Source organism: Crocodylus siamensis, chromosome 4, assembly GCF_052110815.1.
Source record: "Crocodylus siamensis isolate JL-2025a chromosome 4, ASM5211081v1, whole genome shotgun sequence".
In the NCBI taxonomy this organism is placed as follows: domain Eukaryota; kingdom Metazoa; phylum Chordata; order Crocodylia; family Crocodylidae; genus Crocodylus; species Crocodylus siamensis.
The window spans coordinates 214999447-215016785 of record NC_143398.1 but is presented as its reverse complement, the minus strand read 5'-3'; the positions used below and the strand labels follow the sequence as shown (position 1 = coordinate 215016785).

Genomic DNA, 17339 nt, shown 5'->3' with positions numbered 1-17339 from the left:
ACCAAGTGACAGACCTTTTAGAAGTGAAGTGTCTTGCCCTCAAAGCAGAGAAGAGAGAGTGAAGGAAGGAAAAGGAGAATCCCAGCCTGTAGCCTACTTTCCCCTGCAGAAAGGCATGCAAGTTCTGCAGACAGGTCTGTGGTTCAAGGGTTGGACATTTAAGTCAACTCAAGACTCAATGAGCCATAGTAGAGTTCATCCTCAAATCAAAGGATTGCCAAAAGCAACAACAATGATGAAGACACATTGGATACATATGTATCCAACTTTTGGACACTGAGCTCGTCCAACTGTACGTAAAGTTGGTCGAGTAAAAGATATCACTCAAGAAATCCTTGTGAAACACTGATACCGTGATAGATATACTGAATAGTCCCTCCCTCCACAAATGGTTCCTTCTCCACACACTATCTTAAGCCGGGCTGCTTAAGGAATAAGAGAATATTGATTGCCAAGTAAATGTAACAGAACATGCTCAGGTTATTTAGTACACAAATGCAAATGAAGGTTCTTTCTATGCAAATATAAATAGCATTTGTACATTTCCTTGTGTGCAGCTCAGCCTCCAGATTGAACATTTTTCTTGTTTGATTTCTGTATACACGCTGAAAAATCTTTCTAGTTATAGAAAAATCTACAATGCCTCATACACAACTAAAGAAGACTCTTAAAGTTGAGTAGTCATGAGCTCTGTACCACTTTTCTAAAACTCTTTTGTAATCTTCACTTTGTAGACTTTTGAAAACATTTGTGAGATTGAACATCATAAGGTCTACACATTTAAAAAACGATTCACCAGTCTGCTGCTGTGAAGTACACATTGATTTTCTACCAAAACAGAAAAGTATCAAAAGAAACAGGAGTTACAGCCATCACTCTATAACTTTTTGGAAAGAAAGTTAAACTTTAAAGTAGTGAAGAGATAACTATACATTTCTTCATACTGTCACAGACACCATGACCTAATAGCTCCCAAACTGAAGTACTTACAAGCTTTACAAGAAAAATCCTCATTTGGCACCAGATTCAAGGGTACAATTCAATCCATTTTTGCTTTGCTTTGCAAAACACTGGGAATGTAAAACAGCTACAAATTCATTTTAAGATTAAATCTGGTTTCCTACAGAATTGTATCACCACAAGAGAGTTAAGAAGCCACACGATACAACAGAGCCTGGCATGAAGTTTTTGTGGCATTAGGATAAAAGCTGGAGATGGAAAAGCCCCATCTCCCTGCTACTGATAGTTTAACAGACACAATTATCCAATGCTATCTTTAATTTGTAAATATTGATTAAATATTAGACTGCCTTTTGTCAAGTCCCATTTTTATGCTTTCTTCCATCTTTCCTTTCTGTTTGCAAAAGCATATCAATATATGTCTCCTAAATGCCCTTCCTTTCCTCCTTCAAAAGGTATTGGAAACATATCAGACCAGAAGATGTTGCATGTGAAATGACCACTTGCCACCCTGTGTATCTAGTTCTCCCTACCTTTACTCTTTTAAGCCAGTTCCACAAAGAATCTAGTTGTTCTCATGCTAATTTAAGTTCATGCCTAAAGATGGTGAACCTATGCTGAAAACTCATTGAGGCAGGTATTACATTTATGTTTGGCACACTATATTTTGTGGCATGCTGTAATACCATAATTGTGGAACTACAGTACAGAATAGCAGTAATATCTCTCTTTCCTTCTTTGTTTAATGTTAGTGAAAGCTTTTTAAGATGAAAAAGACTATGTAATTTCAAAGATTTAGCATTCCCTTCAAAAAAGCAAATATTTTTCCTTGCTCTTACTGTTTTATTTTGTACAGTTTGACAACTATGGGAAAAGCAAAATTGAACATTTACTTGCTTTTGATTCATAATAACCTGAAGGTGTGATTATTTTTTACTGGGTTCTTTAATTAATTGTGCATTTAATTTCTGTATCACTTATTTACATAAGCACACGCCCCCACTGTATCTAGGCAGTGCAAACATGTATCTATAGCTTTAAAAAACACATTAGAATAATACTTTGTGAGCATATTAAATGCTCATAAAACCCAGAAGCAGAAAATGCCATGTGGCATTTTACATCAGACTGTTAGGGGAACCTAGTCATAACCTGATCTAGGGGCACGCCTTGTGCTGCTGCTAGTTGTCCCCAGGGAACACTCATGCCACATGCTCTGGCATGCAGCAGGTTACCCTAGGTGGGGTAGGGGAGGCTGGGGCCAGCACTGGGCTGCCCCCAGCAGCATTACCTGGGGGCTTCACAGGGCTGCAGCTGCATTGCTCCTGCTGCACAGAGCCTGGCTGGCAGTGGAGTGCGACTCCAGCTGGCCAGTCTCCAGCTTTGGGCAGTGCATGCTGCTGCTGCATGTGGCACTCCAACTTTTTTTTGGCAGGGGTAAAAAAACCCTCCATGCTGCTCCCTTGCAGAGCAAAGAACAACAGAACATGCGGTACATGGCACTCCAGATGTGTCTACCGCGCCACATACTGCATGACCCTGCTCATCTGGACACAGCCATAGATTCCACTGAATGGAGGTTTAGGTGTTAAACACAATGGAGCATTAGGTGTTAAACACCTATGAAAATAAAGAATTAGGATTTAAATCCCTAAATTCCTAATTTCATATATAGAGACCTCTGCATCAATTGGTACAATAGCTGCAGGGGTAGTTCCAGACTCCAAGAAATGTCATTTCACTTGTCTTTGGCCTACAATAACAGAAAGGATGGAAGAAAAGCAGAAAGGGAGAAAAACCTATTGCAAAGATCTTCAGAGTAGAAGGCCTGCTATTTTGAAAAATGCTATTTTGAAATTCAACAAATCATAGGAATATGGGGAGATAAGGTTTCAATACCAGTATGGATTTGCTGTGTTAATTGAATATTTTAAGCAGAACTGATGCCTGACCAACAGAGGTTACTAAGTGAATGGAACTCTAAAACAGATCAATAAAGATCTGCCCTGAAGCTTCAGTACAGTTAATGTTTAAAGCTTAAGAGGTGGAAAAGGAATTGTTGAAAACATGGATCAAACTTAATCTTGGTCCTGATTCTTAACAAAAGAAAAATAATATAGTAAAAAATATTTCCCTAAATAAAAGTTCAAGGAATCAAAAATGGAATAAGGATGGAACACTTTAAAAACTGCATGTCATGAAGAGTTTTGAAAAGAAAGTTGTGGAGTGACCTTAATATGTAGAATAACCTCTGAGTCCAAGTAGACATAGAAAAGTGCAACGGCATTCAGAAATGTATATACATTTCCAGAACAACTAGGTCTGATGTTATGAAGAAGTATGAGTGTGGTTGAACTTGATTAAAATAGAGTTTGGTTTGGCATGTGTGAATGGGCCGGCGTCTTAGGCCCCCAATACATGTTACATGTAAGGCATGATTAACAGGTTAATTGTGCCTTAAACAGTAACCTGGACACACGTGCAACTCAATTTAAGGCAAGATGATGCAGTAAACAAGCCATGTGGAATAACTTTGTGGCTCATTTGTATCATGCCCTAAACTGAATGTGTGGCCAGGACATGTCACAACCCCATGTGCTGCCCAGCTGGGCAACATCTTTGGGGTTCTGACAAGTCATGGTGTGCAGGGAGCCTGGCTACACTAGTCCAATGCTGGGCTTCCCATGCACAGAGAGCTGTTTTAACCCTGTGTAATGGCTAGCTGGGTGGATTCCCTCTGTGCCAAGCTGATTGTCCACTCAGACCAGGGACTGGTCTGGTTCCCAGCTGCAATTGACAATCATTTCATTTGTTTCCCCTTGTTGGTGCAGGGAGAACCCAGGTTCATGAGTCCAGGCTACCCCTGCACCAGCAAATAAGGCACAATTGGGATCTGATCCCCAATCCCAAAATGATGTGCCCTGCCATGCACATGTGGGAAGAATGCTGCCCTCGCTTTGAGCCTCGTGAGGTGCAGGGCTCACAGTGGTGGCAGTGTTCCCCACACTTCCCCACTGCAAGCCCCTCTGAGCTTCATCAGCTGTGGGGCTTGCAACCACAGGAGCCAGTGCAGGAGAAGCCCAGGATCATGATCCCAGGCTCTCCCTGCACCGTCAATAAAGTGTGATGGGATCTAGTGTACGATACACACAATTACTTGTGTTCCTGCCATGCCTCATGTGTATGGCAGGAGGTGTGATTGTGGGATTGTGCATAATATCCCTTTGCGCTTTCACCTGCACATGGAGAGGGATTATATATGTATATATATATTATACACACACACACACACAGATTCACACACACACATATATATATTATGAATCTTGAAATCAATGCTTGTTATATATGGTATAATAACATCTGAAAGGGGTCCAAGAAGAACTGTTTTTCCCTTATCCCAAAGAAGATTATTTCATGATCTTTAAGAGATACCAAATAAAAACATCCTGAGAAACCATATGATTTAGAATAAGGAATGAAAATATGAACACCACGTTTTGCATTGTATTAGTGTTAATATCGTAAATACTATTGGCTTGTTTTAGGTCATTCAGGGCATGAACCTGTTTTCACTAGGGTATTTGCCATATCTTTGTTTGGTTTCACTGGCACAGGATCTGGCCTTTAACGCCTTGTAATTGTTCCCCAAATTTCTGAGACAATTAGCTGTCTCCTAGAAAAGCTTATGCTTCTCTGAACTAGTTAGTATCTAAGGTGCTACTGTACCTTGCCTTCTCCCTGAAGCAGCAGTTGATATTGTAAAGGAATGTAGCTTTAGGGCTTGACTGTAATGTAAAAGAAACTGCATTACAGGTTCTGTTTACAATACTGTTGGTCTCTCATACAATCAAAGCAGAATTTTGTCTTTAGTTTAGACAGGATCTCCAAACTGTGCTGTCTAGGGACAAAGTGAAGTATCTACATTAAACAACTGATTTGGGGATAACCAGATAACTGGATAACCAGATCTCTGATCTTATTTTTTTGTAGTGTAGAGCAGCTTCAGGGACATCAAGACCCTGCTGGCAAGTGACCCTTAAATACATCTTTGGTTTGGATGAAGGGACTTGTTCGCCACTGTTATGTCCTCCAGTTCTCAGTTTCAGTGCTCCTTATTTATGTATGTTTGCCTCCTCTTTAACACACTTGCAATAGCCTTTCTTTAGCTCACTGCACTTCAGCCTCTTATCTTGTATAAGATTATGAATGTTTGGGACTAAGATGCATCAGGAGATGTTGCCAGGGGTTATTTGGGGTCAAAAGCAGGTTAGCATTATGTTTTATGGCAGTCTTTAAAAAAACTAACTATGCTACAACTCAAGTTCAAGTACTGATTCAGGTTGTGCACTTTTTCTGACTTGTTCAATTTTAGGTATGATACAAACAATCCACAAAACTATTATACATTATATTTTAAATGTCTGCCTGGCTCCTTTACTAAATTATCACAATATAATATGTCTTTAATGTGTAGCAGGTTTATTATTTATGGTGCTATTAACTCCTTAATCACAGCATAAATGCATCTTGTGGCAGAACCCTAAAAAATCCTCCCACCCACATTAAAAAAATAATAAAAGCACACAAAAATAACTACCTGCTTTTGAAATTTTAGACTATAAACAAATGTAGATTACATAATATAATTTTAATGCAGGATCTGAAATCTACAAAAATGTCTCTTTAAGTAGGACATTTATCCTGCTGACTTTTGTAGAAAAACTTGCTTACTTACAACATCTTAGCCAATGTGAGAAGAAAGTAATTAGGAACAGTCAACATGGATTCACCAAGGCTAAGTCATACCTGACGACCCTGATTGCATTCAATCATGGCTGGCTGTGTGAATGTGAGAAGAGCAGTGGACACAATATACCTTGATTTTAGGAAGGCTTTTGATAGTCTCCCATAACATTTTTTCAAGCACGCTTAGGAAGTACAGGTTGGATGAATGGACTTTAGGTGCATAGAAAACTGGCTGGATCATCATACTCAGAGGATAGTAATCAAAGGCTCAATGTCTACTTGGCAACCGGTATCAAGTGGAGTGCCCCAGGAGTCAGTTCTGAGGCTAGTTTTGGTCAATTTCTTCATCAATGGCCTGGAAGATGGGATGAAGTGCATCCTCAGCAAGTTTGCAGATAATACCAAAATGGGGGAGTAGTAGATATGTTAGAGGGTAGGGCTAGGATTAAAAAAGACCTTGACAAATTGGATTGAACCAAAAAAAATCTCATAAAGTTCAATAAGGACAAGTGCGAAGTCCTGCACTTAGAATGGGACAATCCCATGCACCAATACAGGCTGGGGACTAACTGGCTAGACAGCCAGGGATCTGGGGGTTACAGTGGACAATAAGCTAAATATTAGCCAGCAGTGTGCCCCTGTTGCAAAGGCTAATGGCATACTGGGCTGCAGTAGTAGGAGCATTGCCAGCAGATCAAGGAAAGTGATTCTTCCCCTCTATTCAGCACTGGTGAGGTCACATCTAAAGTACTGTGTTCAGTTTTGGGCCCTGCACTATGGCAAGGATGTGGACAAACTGGAGAGCGTTCATCTGAGGACAATGAAAATGGTGAGGGGGCTAGAGGATGTGACTTCTGAGGAAAGACTGAGGGAACTGGGCTTATTTAGACAAGAGAAGAGGAGACAGAGGGGACTTAATAGCAGCCTTCAACTACCTGATGGATGGTTCAAAAGAGGATGGAGCTGGACTGTTCTCAGTGCTGACAAGTGACAGAACAAGGATCAATGTTGTCAAGTTCCAGCAAGGGAAGTTAGGTTAGATATCAGGACAATTTTTGGCACAAGGAGGATAGTAAAAGCACTGGAACAGGTTACTCAGAGAAGTTGTGTAACCTTGCAGGTTTTACAAAAATCCTTGGAGGTTTCAAAGGCCTAAACAAAGCTTTGCCTGGGATAATGTATTTGGGGATGGTCCTCCTTTGAGCAGGGGGTTGGGCTAGATGACCTTCTCAGGTCCCTTCCATCCCTAATTTTCTTTGAGTCTTTGATCTTCAGCCAGGTCTCCACAGCAAAGTTCATATTTTGACTAAAGAAAGAAATAAAACAAAACAAAATCCCTTCTATCCTGTTGTGACAGGGGCAGGTTTTCATGCCTGGTGCAAGCACCGGCCTTCCCCCAGTCTACATGTCAGCCACCCACCTCACTCTCCTGCCACACCTTGGTATAATAATATTGATGAGATAATTGGGCAGGAGGCTGCCCATTATACACTCTGATATTGTGAGGGCTACCCACAGCTCCGTTTCACCCCTACACAGCAGCCCAAGCCTCACAGATAGTATCTCAGACAGCTAACTCAACCATCCCCTTTGCCTATTAGCTGTAGCCCCTTCCCTGGGACCTTCGGCTTTCCTTTAAGCCCTGGTCCCATCTCAGACCAGTCAGATCCCCGAGCTTCTTTGGTCTATATGGGCATCCCTCGCAGTGGGCCCCTGGCTCTTTGGACCCCTATCTGGGTCCTGGCCCCAGCATTGACCAGTTGGGTCCCTCGATTAGGTATAAGCCTTCTGCCTGTACTCAGGGATCAGGGTCCCCCATTCCTGGCTCAGGTGCTTCACAAATTGTCCCTGGCCCCATGGGGTCACTCACTGTGGCAGGGTGCCTGCTACTTTAAGGGCCTGCACCAAGCTGCCAGCAGGTGTCTGCTGCCATTTTAAATCCCTGGCTGCCTTTATAACTGGATTAGTTCCCTGGCAGAGGAGGCAGCAACTTCACCTGGCTACAAGGCCGCTGGTATCATCCTGGAGGTAAGGGGATGGTTAGGAGGCTCCTGGTCCTGGGCATGACCTAAAACTGCACCCTGACAGGAGTGAGTGACCTGGTGGTGCTCTCAGTGGTGCAAGAGCCCCCAGGAAATGCCAGGCTAGTGACCACCCCAGTGAAAGGCAAGTAGGGGCACCTTAACCCCAGCCCTCACCTTTGGGTGGGTAGAGAGTGACATCTATAGCCAAGCACAATGACCTCCTGCTCCAGGGAGGGGAGTCAGAGTCCCTGTGAGACCCTGGAGCACCATTCATGGTGTGTGCGAGGAGAATAAGATCAAAGGGAGGAGTAGAGACCAGGTAAGCTTCAGGAAGTGCCTGAGCTAGTTGGGGAGAGACCCTGCAGGGCCAGGCACGCTCCCCGAGCACCTGAGCTGGGAATGAGGGAACCCCACTCCATAAGCTCAGGCAGGAGGCAAAGACCCTGTTGAGGGACTCGACTGGTCAATGCTGGGGCCAGGACCTAAGGGTCAAAAGTGCCAGGGACCCACCATGAGGGACACCCCATGATAAGCGCAGAAGCTCGGGGTCCCAACTGGGCCTGAGATGGGGCCAGGGCTTATGGAAGCCGAAGGTCCCCACAGTTGGGAGCCACAGCTAATATGGTGAAGGTGAAGGTTCAGCTAACAGTCTGAGATGCCACCTGCAAGGTTTGGGCCATGGTGTAGGGGAGGTATGGAGCTGCAGACACCCCCCTAATATCAGGGTGCAACAGTTGGCAGCCTCTCGCCTTAATTAACAACTTATTAATTACCACCAAGGCATGGCAGGTAAGATAGGCAGGCAGCATGTCCAGAGGCAGGTGGGGAGCTAGCTGCAGCTACTGAGGGATGTCCACCTCACCACACACACCCCAGCAGGCTCAGGTGCTTCAAGAAGCTTACCTGGCCTTCCCTGGATGAGATGGATCATATAATCCTCCCCAACCTGAAGGTGAGGGCTGGAGTTAAAGTGCCCCTACCCACCTTTCACTGGGGTGGTAACTGGCCTGGCATTTTCCTGGGGTTCCTACACCACTGGGAGCCCCACCAGACCACTCATTCCTGGCAGGGTGCAGTTTTAGGTCATAGACACTAGAAGTGTCCCTTGCCATTCTAGCCCTAGCACAGTAGCCTGGGTCCTCCTTGCAAGCAGCTGTTCCCTTCATACCTTACTTTCTCCTCTCTCTTATTTCCTCTTCTGGGAGCTTTTAAAGATCCTGGTGGATAATCCCTAATCACCCAAATACCCAGCAGCTGGGTTTTGCTAACAGGGTTGACTATTCCTCTTTAAAGAAATAGATCACCCTATTGCAGTCTCCTCTTATTTCATTCACAAAAAGCCAAATATGATGATAACTAGTTGCAAGTAGAGGAAGGGAAAGCTCCATCTATACCACAATAACAAATGAGTGAAAGATTTGGTTATATTGTTTTGTACCCATCCAAGTTGCAGTTTAAGCAGACCTAAAGCTTTGACATTTTTGTTTTATACCTACACAAGACTGCTCCAGAAAACAGCTGTGTTACAACCTGGATATGATGGGTAGGAATCACTACAGAACAAGAAGGAAAAAATTACTAATTTTTAATGTATCCTAATTTAGTGAGATTAAACAAAGCAGACCAAGAAAAGTTAATACTGGTACTGTATTCATGTTTTTACCTTTCTCTGTCTTTAAATGCTTGTTCAGCCATTAATTTCTTTAGTTCTGCCAGGCACAGAAGATCCTTCTCTTCTAGTTCTTGCCATTTTTGTTGTTTCTCAGCCCAATACTTTCTCACCTAAAGTTTGAATGAATGCAGTATACAAATTAAAATAGCAGTTACTTATAAACAAAAAAGAGAATTATCAATGCGAAAAGATTGAAGAGTTAGAAAAAAATTTGACATGTTGTTTACTTTGTAATGTATGTTTATTTTAGTATAGCATATTGCTTATGTTGATAGGAAACAAGAACAAGTCACATTCTAATGATTCAAGGTGCAAAAATTGGTTTTGAGAAGCAACAGCATGTGAACCACAAAAATTGAATGAAACAATTATTGACTAGAATGTATTGTACTGTCCTTTCTCTTTCCATTCTACCCAACAACAGCAAGTACAGAGAACAAGCAAGCAAAACAATTGTCAATTAGGACACTTCTTTCCAGTTAGAAACAACAGTAACTCCAAATGTCAAGAGCAGAAACGCCAGACACAGGATAGGACAAGACAGGATAGCATAGGGTAAGATAGGAGGAAAGAAGTGGGAATGATGACACACACAACTGACTGTGAATTATTTTCCTTTCTTATTTTCCTCTTCTCCTGTCTCACTCAGTAACAGTGATTACAAAAAATAGGTGTTACAGGAATAACCAAATGAGCTGCATGGCTTTATTTCAGATGCTGGGAATGCCAGAGCTGCCCTCACTGACATTGCTTTTGGTGTGACAGGAAATGCCAAATGAAGGTGTGAGTTATGAATAGGTAAAAGTTTTACAAATTCAGTGACCCTGAAAATTGTCATGCTGCTTACTGAATGTCAGTTAATAACTTTCAACAGATACTTTTGTCCCGATCAAACGCTAAGAGGAAAATGTCTTTAATTCACAGTAGTCCTTATGGCCTACAGTCCCTAGTTGTATTATCCCTCTAGACAACTAAACTGAATAGCTTTTATAAAACTTTGAATGAGAGGAAAGTAAAAATTTAGGAACTCTGTGACATCTAAGGAATGAAGTCTCTTTGTTACAACGAAGAAGTTTCAAGATACCATATAAATAAAACAGCAGGTCAATAAAACAAAATTCCAAATTCTTCTCTTGAATTAACTCAAGAGAATCCAAGTCTTTTAAACTCAGAGCAGTTCTTTGAAGATAAGAAGAAGGAATCAGAAGCAAACTTAATCTTAACAGTCTGCAGCATGGGATGACCTCAATTAAATACGCTATCTTAAGGTAAAATACCTTCTGAGATATATCTCCCAAAAATCTGAATGGGAACTCGCGCTAAACGAAGGCACTCACAAGTTACTGACCAGTTCTTAGGTCTGTGAAAGATATGAATAAAGCTCTTCATCAGAGGGAAGAGAACAAATTGCTTTACCTTTGAAGGGACTACAGATATTTGAGATGAGCCTGGAAAGAGTTGACCTACAGACACTGAATAACGTTTTTAAAAGTTATAGCATGGTCTCTTAATTCCTGCTACTTATGCAATAAAAAGGCTGCATTAGAAGTCTTCAATTTGAGGTAGGCAGCTGAGGTAGGGATGGCTGCAGGAGAATAAGTAGTCAGAGAAAGCAAAAAGATAGGCTATAGGATAGCAAAATAGCTGCTTAGGAGCTAGCTGCAAGACAATAGCACAGAGTCCCAGGCAAGTAGGAAGGCAGGGCACTGGCAGAAGTGACATTTTGTCATGCAGTTGGACCCTTTAAAGTGCTCTACAGCTGTGCCCTGACAGAAGTACCTACCTGCAGAGTGCTTTAAAAGTGTCTGATTGCATGACAAATGAACCTTCATTACATAAGGGTTCAGATGAAGGCGCTCCAAAGCGGAATGCTTTCAATTAGCTTCTGTCAGTGCATGCTGGGACCAGGGTTGGGCTGATGCAGCCCGCAGCCCTGGTGTTGTCTTCAAGATGGGAGGCGGGAAGGGAGAGGAGGGAGTTTGGTCTGGGGTTTGCCCAGCTTGCACTTGGGGAGAGGCAGTGGATTGGAGCCCTCCCACCTCAGGAGAGCTCCAATCCACCCCACCCCACCCCACCCTCCAATGCAGGCTAGGCAAACCCCAGACCAAAATCCCTCCCCTTCCTTCCCCCCCATCTTGAAGACAGCAGCAGAGCTGGGATAAGGGGGTAGGGCTAGGGGACAGAGGCTGCAGACATGCAGCCAGCTCAAAACTGGAGCTCGATCCCCCACCCCCCAGTCTCAACAGAGAACATCTGTTGGGACGGGGGGGGGATCACTGTAAGTCATTGTGCTTCCTGTACAGCACTATGAGTTACAACAGGGAACTGCATGTCTGTCAGCATCCACAAAGTGCAACAAACTTTGGGCAGGGCTTATTAAGCTGAGGGCACACACCTGCAACTGGTCAAGGGATCACCAGACTGGAAGAGGTAGAGCCTTGGCAGATAAAAGCTCAGGACCCAGGCTCTCCATGTGGAAAAAAAAATCTGGCACAGAGCTAAAAGACAGTTGGAACTGTGAGTGGGCCCAGGAGGGCCAGGGCTGGGAGAAGCCAGCTAAACAAGGTAGGAGCTGAGGAAAGTCTGGAGAGAAGCATCTGGCTCAACTGATGGTGTTTAGGGTTTTGATTACTGTAGGCTTTTAGACTAGAGGACTGGATTGTGGCTGTAGGTGTGGACAGGGGACCATGCATCAGGGTGCTTATGGTGCTCTGTGCCCTGCAAGAAGCAGGGTTGCAACTTGGCTAAGGCTGAGAGAGTTGAAGCCTCAATAAATATGGGCTGAAGCTGAAATAGTTGAAGCCAAGACAGAAGAGTTGAAGCCCTAGAGAAGCTGAAGCCATGACAGGGCCAGAACCCATGGAAGAGGCTGAGGCTTAGAGGGCCAAAGGTGACAGCCAGAGGAAGGGGGCCAAAGTTGTAAAGGGCAAAACCTGAACAAAAGGGATAAGATTTACTAACTGATGGTAACTGACATTTATGAAGCATGGATGTGGATATGGGAGGCCACAATTAATGCTCTTAAAGCAATTTAGTACCTTAAGGCACAGAAAGAGCCACGGGTGGTGCCTGAAGGGCAGGGTAAGGGCCAGAAGGGCACAGAATAATTGGGTAGCAGATTAAGGGTCCAGAGAGCAACCAGTAGGACCATGAGTTTGGTTAGGTGAATTAAAGGCAAGTTGGTGGTAGCCTCCCAATTCATATAGATCAAGGTGTGGTAGGAGAAATAGTGGAGGAGTACACTGAGGATCTGGAGTGGGGCAGGTTTTATGTGGTCACCAGGGAGTGCCACAGCCAACCTCAGAGGCCAGACCTGCTATAAGGTACCTTGCATCTAAGACCTATTAAGGGTCAATAGAAGTTAAGTTATATCTGTAGTGTAGTCACTACAGTACACTGCTGTCAAAAGAGTTTTACCCATGCTGCTTCAGCTACTAATAGTGGTCTCATTATAAAAAAACAGAGCTCCATACAAGCTAAATGCCTAAAGTGTTCAGCCTGCTTTTTCAGGTGTGTTTTGCTGCTATGGCTACAATGCTAGCAGTATTCATGCTAGTTAGCATAAGGTTATCTTGGGCATTTCTACACTACTCTGCAATCACAACACTGAATCCAAGGCAGACTGTCTAGGCTACTAGTCATGTAAGCCCCTTTGTAACTTTACCTTTCAGCTGCAATCACTAAAAGTCTTGGCCATCATCCTCTCAGAAGAAACTATTCAATTTACTTGGCACTCAATCATGTTGGAAGGGGCAGCTGATTCTAAATTCCTTTCCTAGACAACATAGCAGCAAATGCTAAAAAAATGAGTGCATGTAGCGGCATAAGAAACAGAGTTGGTGCCCAGGGCAAACCTTGTAGTGGGGAGGGAAGGGCTGGTGCTTAGTTCCAACAGTGGGAGCAGAGGGGCATGTAAATTATGAAAGCAGGGGGATGGGTGCAGGTTGTAAATTATGAGAGCAGGGGAAGGGGTTCAAGTTCTCAGAATTAAGGAGGGATATGCATGGTTCTGAGAGTTAGGGGAGCATGGGCGGGACTCGCAGCAGGTTTAACTATGCCAGGACCTCCTGAACAGTTCCTTGTCTGAGCTGCTGCCTCCACGTGCTCTGCCCATCCCAATTGTTGTTCTTCAAGCAGCAGCTGGAGACTGTTTTGGAGCTCCCAGTACAGCTATGCTGTCCACTGGGTATGTATTCCACTGGGGTGGGGGGCAATTATGGCACCCTCCTAACCTGGTATCCAGGGTAGGTGCTTCTTTTTGCCCACTTCTACATATGCTACAGAGTATATTTGTGCACATGCACTTCCCTTACAAACCATATACTATTGTGCAATGATAACACAACAACTCTTTCCTGATGGTAGAATTATCTGGCAGGTGATAATAACTGTCTTCAAGCAATTATTTGATCTGCAAACAACCACAGCACAGCTGATGAGTTTACTGAGCATCCTTCATTCAAGCTAAGTGAAAGGAACAATTAAATGTTTCCTTATGTAGTGGGAAAGGCAAGGATTTTTTAGGGTGATATCTTTTATTAGACCACCTATGTAGCTGGGTTAAAGTTAGACAAGATTTCAAATGTAAGACATTTTTCATCATGCCTCTGATCTCTTTACATAGTGTTTAACTGGAAACAATAAGAAGTCACAAACTAAGGCACTCAGCTATATGACTGAGCAAATTTAAGCATGTGGAACTGATTGTAAATTCAGGATATTGACTGGTTGCAGCAGCCTGGTGTGTCTACGTCTATGATCATCAAAAAGCAAGAAGCATGACTCTGGAAGGAAGCCAAAGACAGAATTATTTTTAGGCACAGTACTTGTTGGAAAGGCAGAGTTGAATTGTTGAGCAAAGAAACTACATGTTATTGCTTGTTCCTTTGGGCTAGAGACGGATATTCAAAAAACTGGGGCCTGAATTGATTCAATCTTTGCAGGTCAGTCTAACCTGCTTATGTTGAACTGATCTGCAACTGCATAGGCATTCCCTCTGGATGAAGGAAATGCTGGCACATGCCTGCAGTTGCTCAGGTGAGGAGCCAGTTCATGCTCCCTGACACCATGATAGAGGCTGCTGCCCCCATCATGGTCGCTCCCCACTCACTGCTCCAGCAGCCAGGTGGGGGCAGGGCCAGAGGCTGGCCAGCAGAGCCTGTTGGGCGGGGGACAGAGAGCAGGGTTATTCCCCACCTCTCCCCCCAGGGTACCGCAACATGGTCTGCCCTCCCCAGCCACCACTACCGCCATTTGCTCTGTGCCCAGGGTGGAGTAAGGGTGTCCCCTCCCTCCAGTGTCTGGCAGAAGGGGCTTATTCCACCATTTGCCCCGGGCACAGAGTGGTGACAGCAATGGTTCAGGTAGAGAGGCCCCACTGTGGTCACACAAGAGAATAACTCCTGCCCCCCTGCCTAAGGGGCTCTGCTGGCTTGTCTTTGGTCCCACCCCTGCCTGGCCACTGAAGTGGCAAGGCGGGAGTGAGCAGGATGAGGGGAGCAGCCCCTGTCATGGTGTCAGGGAGTGCAAGCCTCTTTCCAGCAGAGGGGAGCCCTGGTGCTGTTACACTCAGTCCGGCACAGCTCTGCCCACTCTGCGGCACAGTCCCCCACCAGGAAAAGGCTCATGCTCCCTGACACCATAACAGGGGCTGCTGCTCCCATCAAGGGCCCTGCCCCCTTGCCGATGCAGTAGTGGGGATGGGGTGCAGTCAGAGACCAGGAAGCAGAGCCCCTTAGGTGGAGGGCAGGAAGGGTGGTTATTTCCCCTCCCTCTGGCATCTGGCAGAGGGGGCAGTAGGGAGCTTATTCCACCATTTGCCCCAAATAGGGAGTGAGCAGCAGGGGTCAGTGCGGGCAGACCCAGCCGTGGTCCCCCAGGTGTAGTAGGGGTAGAGGGGAGAATAACCCCCTCCCTGTCCCCTCTGCCTCGGGGGCCATGCTAGCCAGTGTTTGGCTGCACCTAGCCCTGCCACTGCAGCAGCAAGGCAGAGCCTGCAGACCCAGCTCAGGTCCCTGCCCATGGGAAAGGGAGGGGGGAATTAAACCCCTCCCTGGACAGTTCAGTCAAGGCTACTGCCCAGGCTGACCATGCCCCTGTCACTGGAGCAGCCAGCACAGAGAAGTGCAGATCTGTGCTGGTGGGACAGGGGAGGGAAGGGGGGAATAAACTTCTTCCCTGCTCCCCTCTGGGCCAGTGCCTGGCCAAACCTATGCCCCTGCCTGTTGCTTCTCAGTCTGGGGAGCAGAGGGGCAGGGCCAGCCCTGCTCAGCTACAGCAGAGCGGCCAGCCCAGAGAGCATGTTGGGATGCTGCGGGACTCTGATTTAACTTAAACCAAGAAGGGGTTTGTGACAGAATTGCATAAACTGTTTTAAACTCAATCAGTTATGTGTGATACTACATTCAGGGGCGATGCATAGGGGATGCACGTGGGTGCACGTGCACCCGCTGCGCATGGCAGTGCACCCCCTGCAAAAAGGCACCGCTGATACTGTCAGCAGCACCTGTGGGTGGTCGCTGCACACCACCCCACTGCCAATGGCATCTGCAGGCAGTCCATGATTGCCCCTGGCCACCGCCAGGAGTGGCACCTGCAGGTGGTTGCCAACCTGAGTTCAGTGCTTGCCACCCCCACCCCCACCGCCGACAGTGCCGGCTGCATCTGCGGGAGCTCCCGACTCACCGCCAACAGGCTCCTGTCGCTGCACTCCCGCCATCACTGGCACAGCCGTGCCTCCCCCCAACCACCAGGGGATCACACTGTTCATGACTACATTCAACCAGGCTTATCTCAAACTGGTATCAGCCATTTTCAAACTGGTTTATGTGCAGTGACTGTTCTATGACAGGTTTAAACCAGTTTCTGAACACTTAAACCAGTGTACGCATAATGTCTGTCCCTAGCTTTGGGCACATATTTTGTATATACTTGTTGTAAATTAACAATCTTGTAGCAAACAAATATCTGAATCTTGTAATCAATTTCTTGTAATGGAAGCAATCCTAATAATCAGCTAATTTCTGGGACCCAAAAGGCAATAAGAAAAACTAAGGCCAAGGTAGCAGGATGGGGACATAGATTGTTCAACCTCTTGATGTCTAGGTCAGAAAAGCACTGGGCCTCTGAAATAAGAGAGACCTACAACAAGTCAGTAACATTACTAGGGATGGGTGAGAGGGGCATCTGTGCCAGGTGCTAAATTAGGAGGGGCATCAGAATGGGTCCCCACCCCTGTAGAGTCTGTGTCCTGGCAGCATGCCCATGGTGGGGCACACAGCAGCAGCAGCAGCAGCTCAGCCAGGGACTGTTTAGAAGTTCCTGGCATGAGTAGTACTGCTTTCTCATGCCACTTCCTGATCCCACACATGGTTTGCCCTGAGTGCCAACTCTGCTTGCTGTGCTACTGGTTAGGTATTCAGGTACTGCAGTGAGATGGTGGTAAAAGAACCTGTATAGAATAGAACAGTTCCTGAGAATCACTGAAACTCGTAAACTATGCCTTCAATGCAAAAAAAGGTCCGTTTTAAAGGGCAAGATAACTTACATCCAATAGTTACCCTTCTGTAAAGTACTAAAGGAGGAATTATATGTAACTTTCACCACAAGACTGCTAGGTAAAGTCAACAGTATCCCATTACCTATAGTTGACATTTTCTAGTTTCCCCTCATGATACAATTACAGAGTCTTGTCTCCACTAGAATTTTACATTGGGACAGCCAAGACAAAAGTTATCCCACCTTGAATATACATCTTTTTGACAGTAAAACAAGCCATAAACCTTACAGAGCCTCTTTCTGTGGAGGAATCAAAAGACTGGCTGCCAAACTGACTAAGCAAACAAAAGGGACATGAAATCCTGTACAGAAATTAAATCTAGCCTTATGAATAGAACTTGGCCCTATGTAGGAGATGGATTGATTCAGGAGCAGAG

At 45.0% G+C, this 17339-nt stretch overlaps 1 protein-coding gene across 1 annotated transcript in view; it reads right to left on the bottom strand.

The window, feature by feature from the left end:
* Positions 1-17339, bottom strand: part of CCDC148 (coiled-coil domain containing 148) — a 165917-nt gene that overhangs the window by 20915 nt on the left and 127663 nt on the right. The window contains exon 12 of the mRNA XM_090041252.1: positions 9397-9515. Within this exon, the coding sequence (XP_089897378.1) occupies positions 9397-9515 (119 nt within the window). The remainder of the gene's footprint in view (positions 1-9396; positions 9516-17339) is intronic.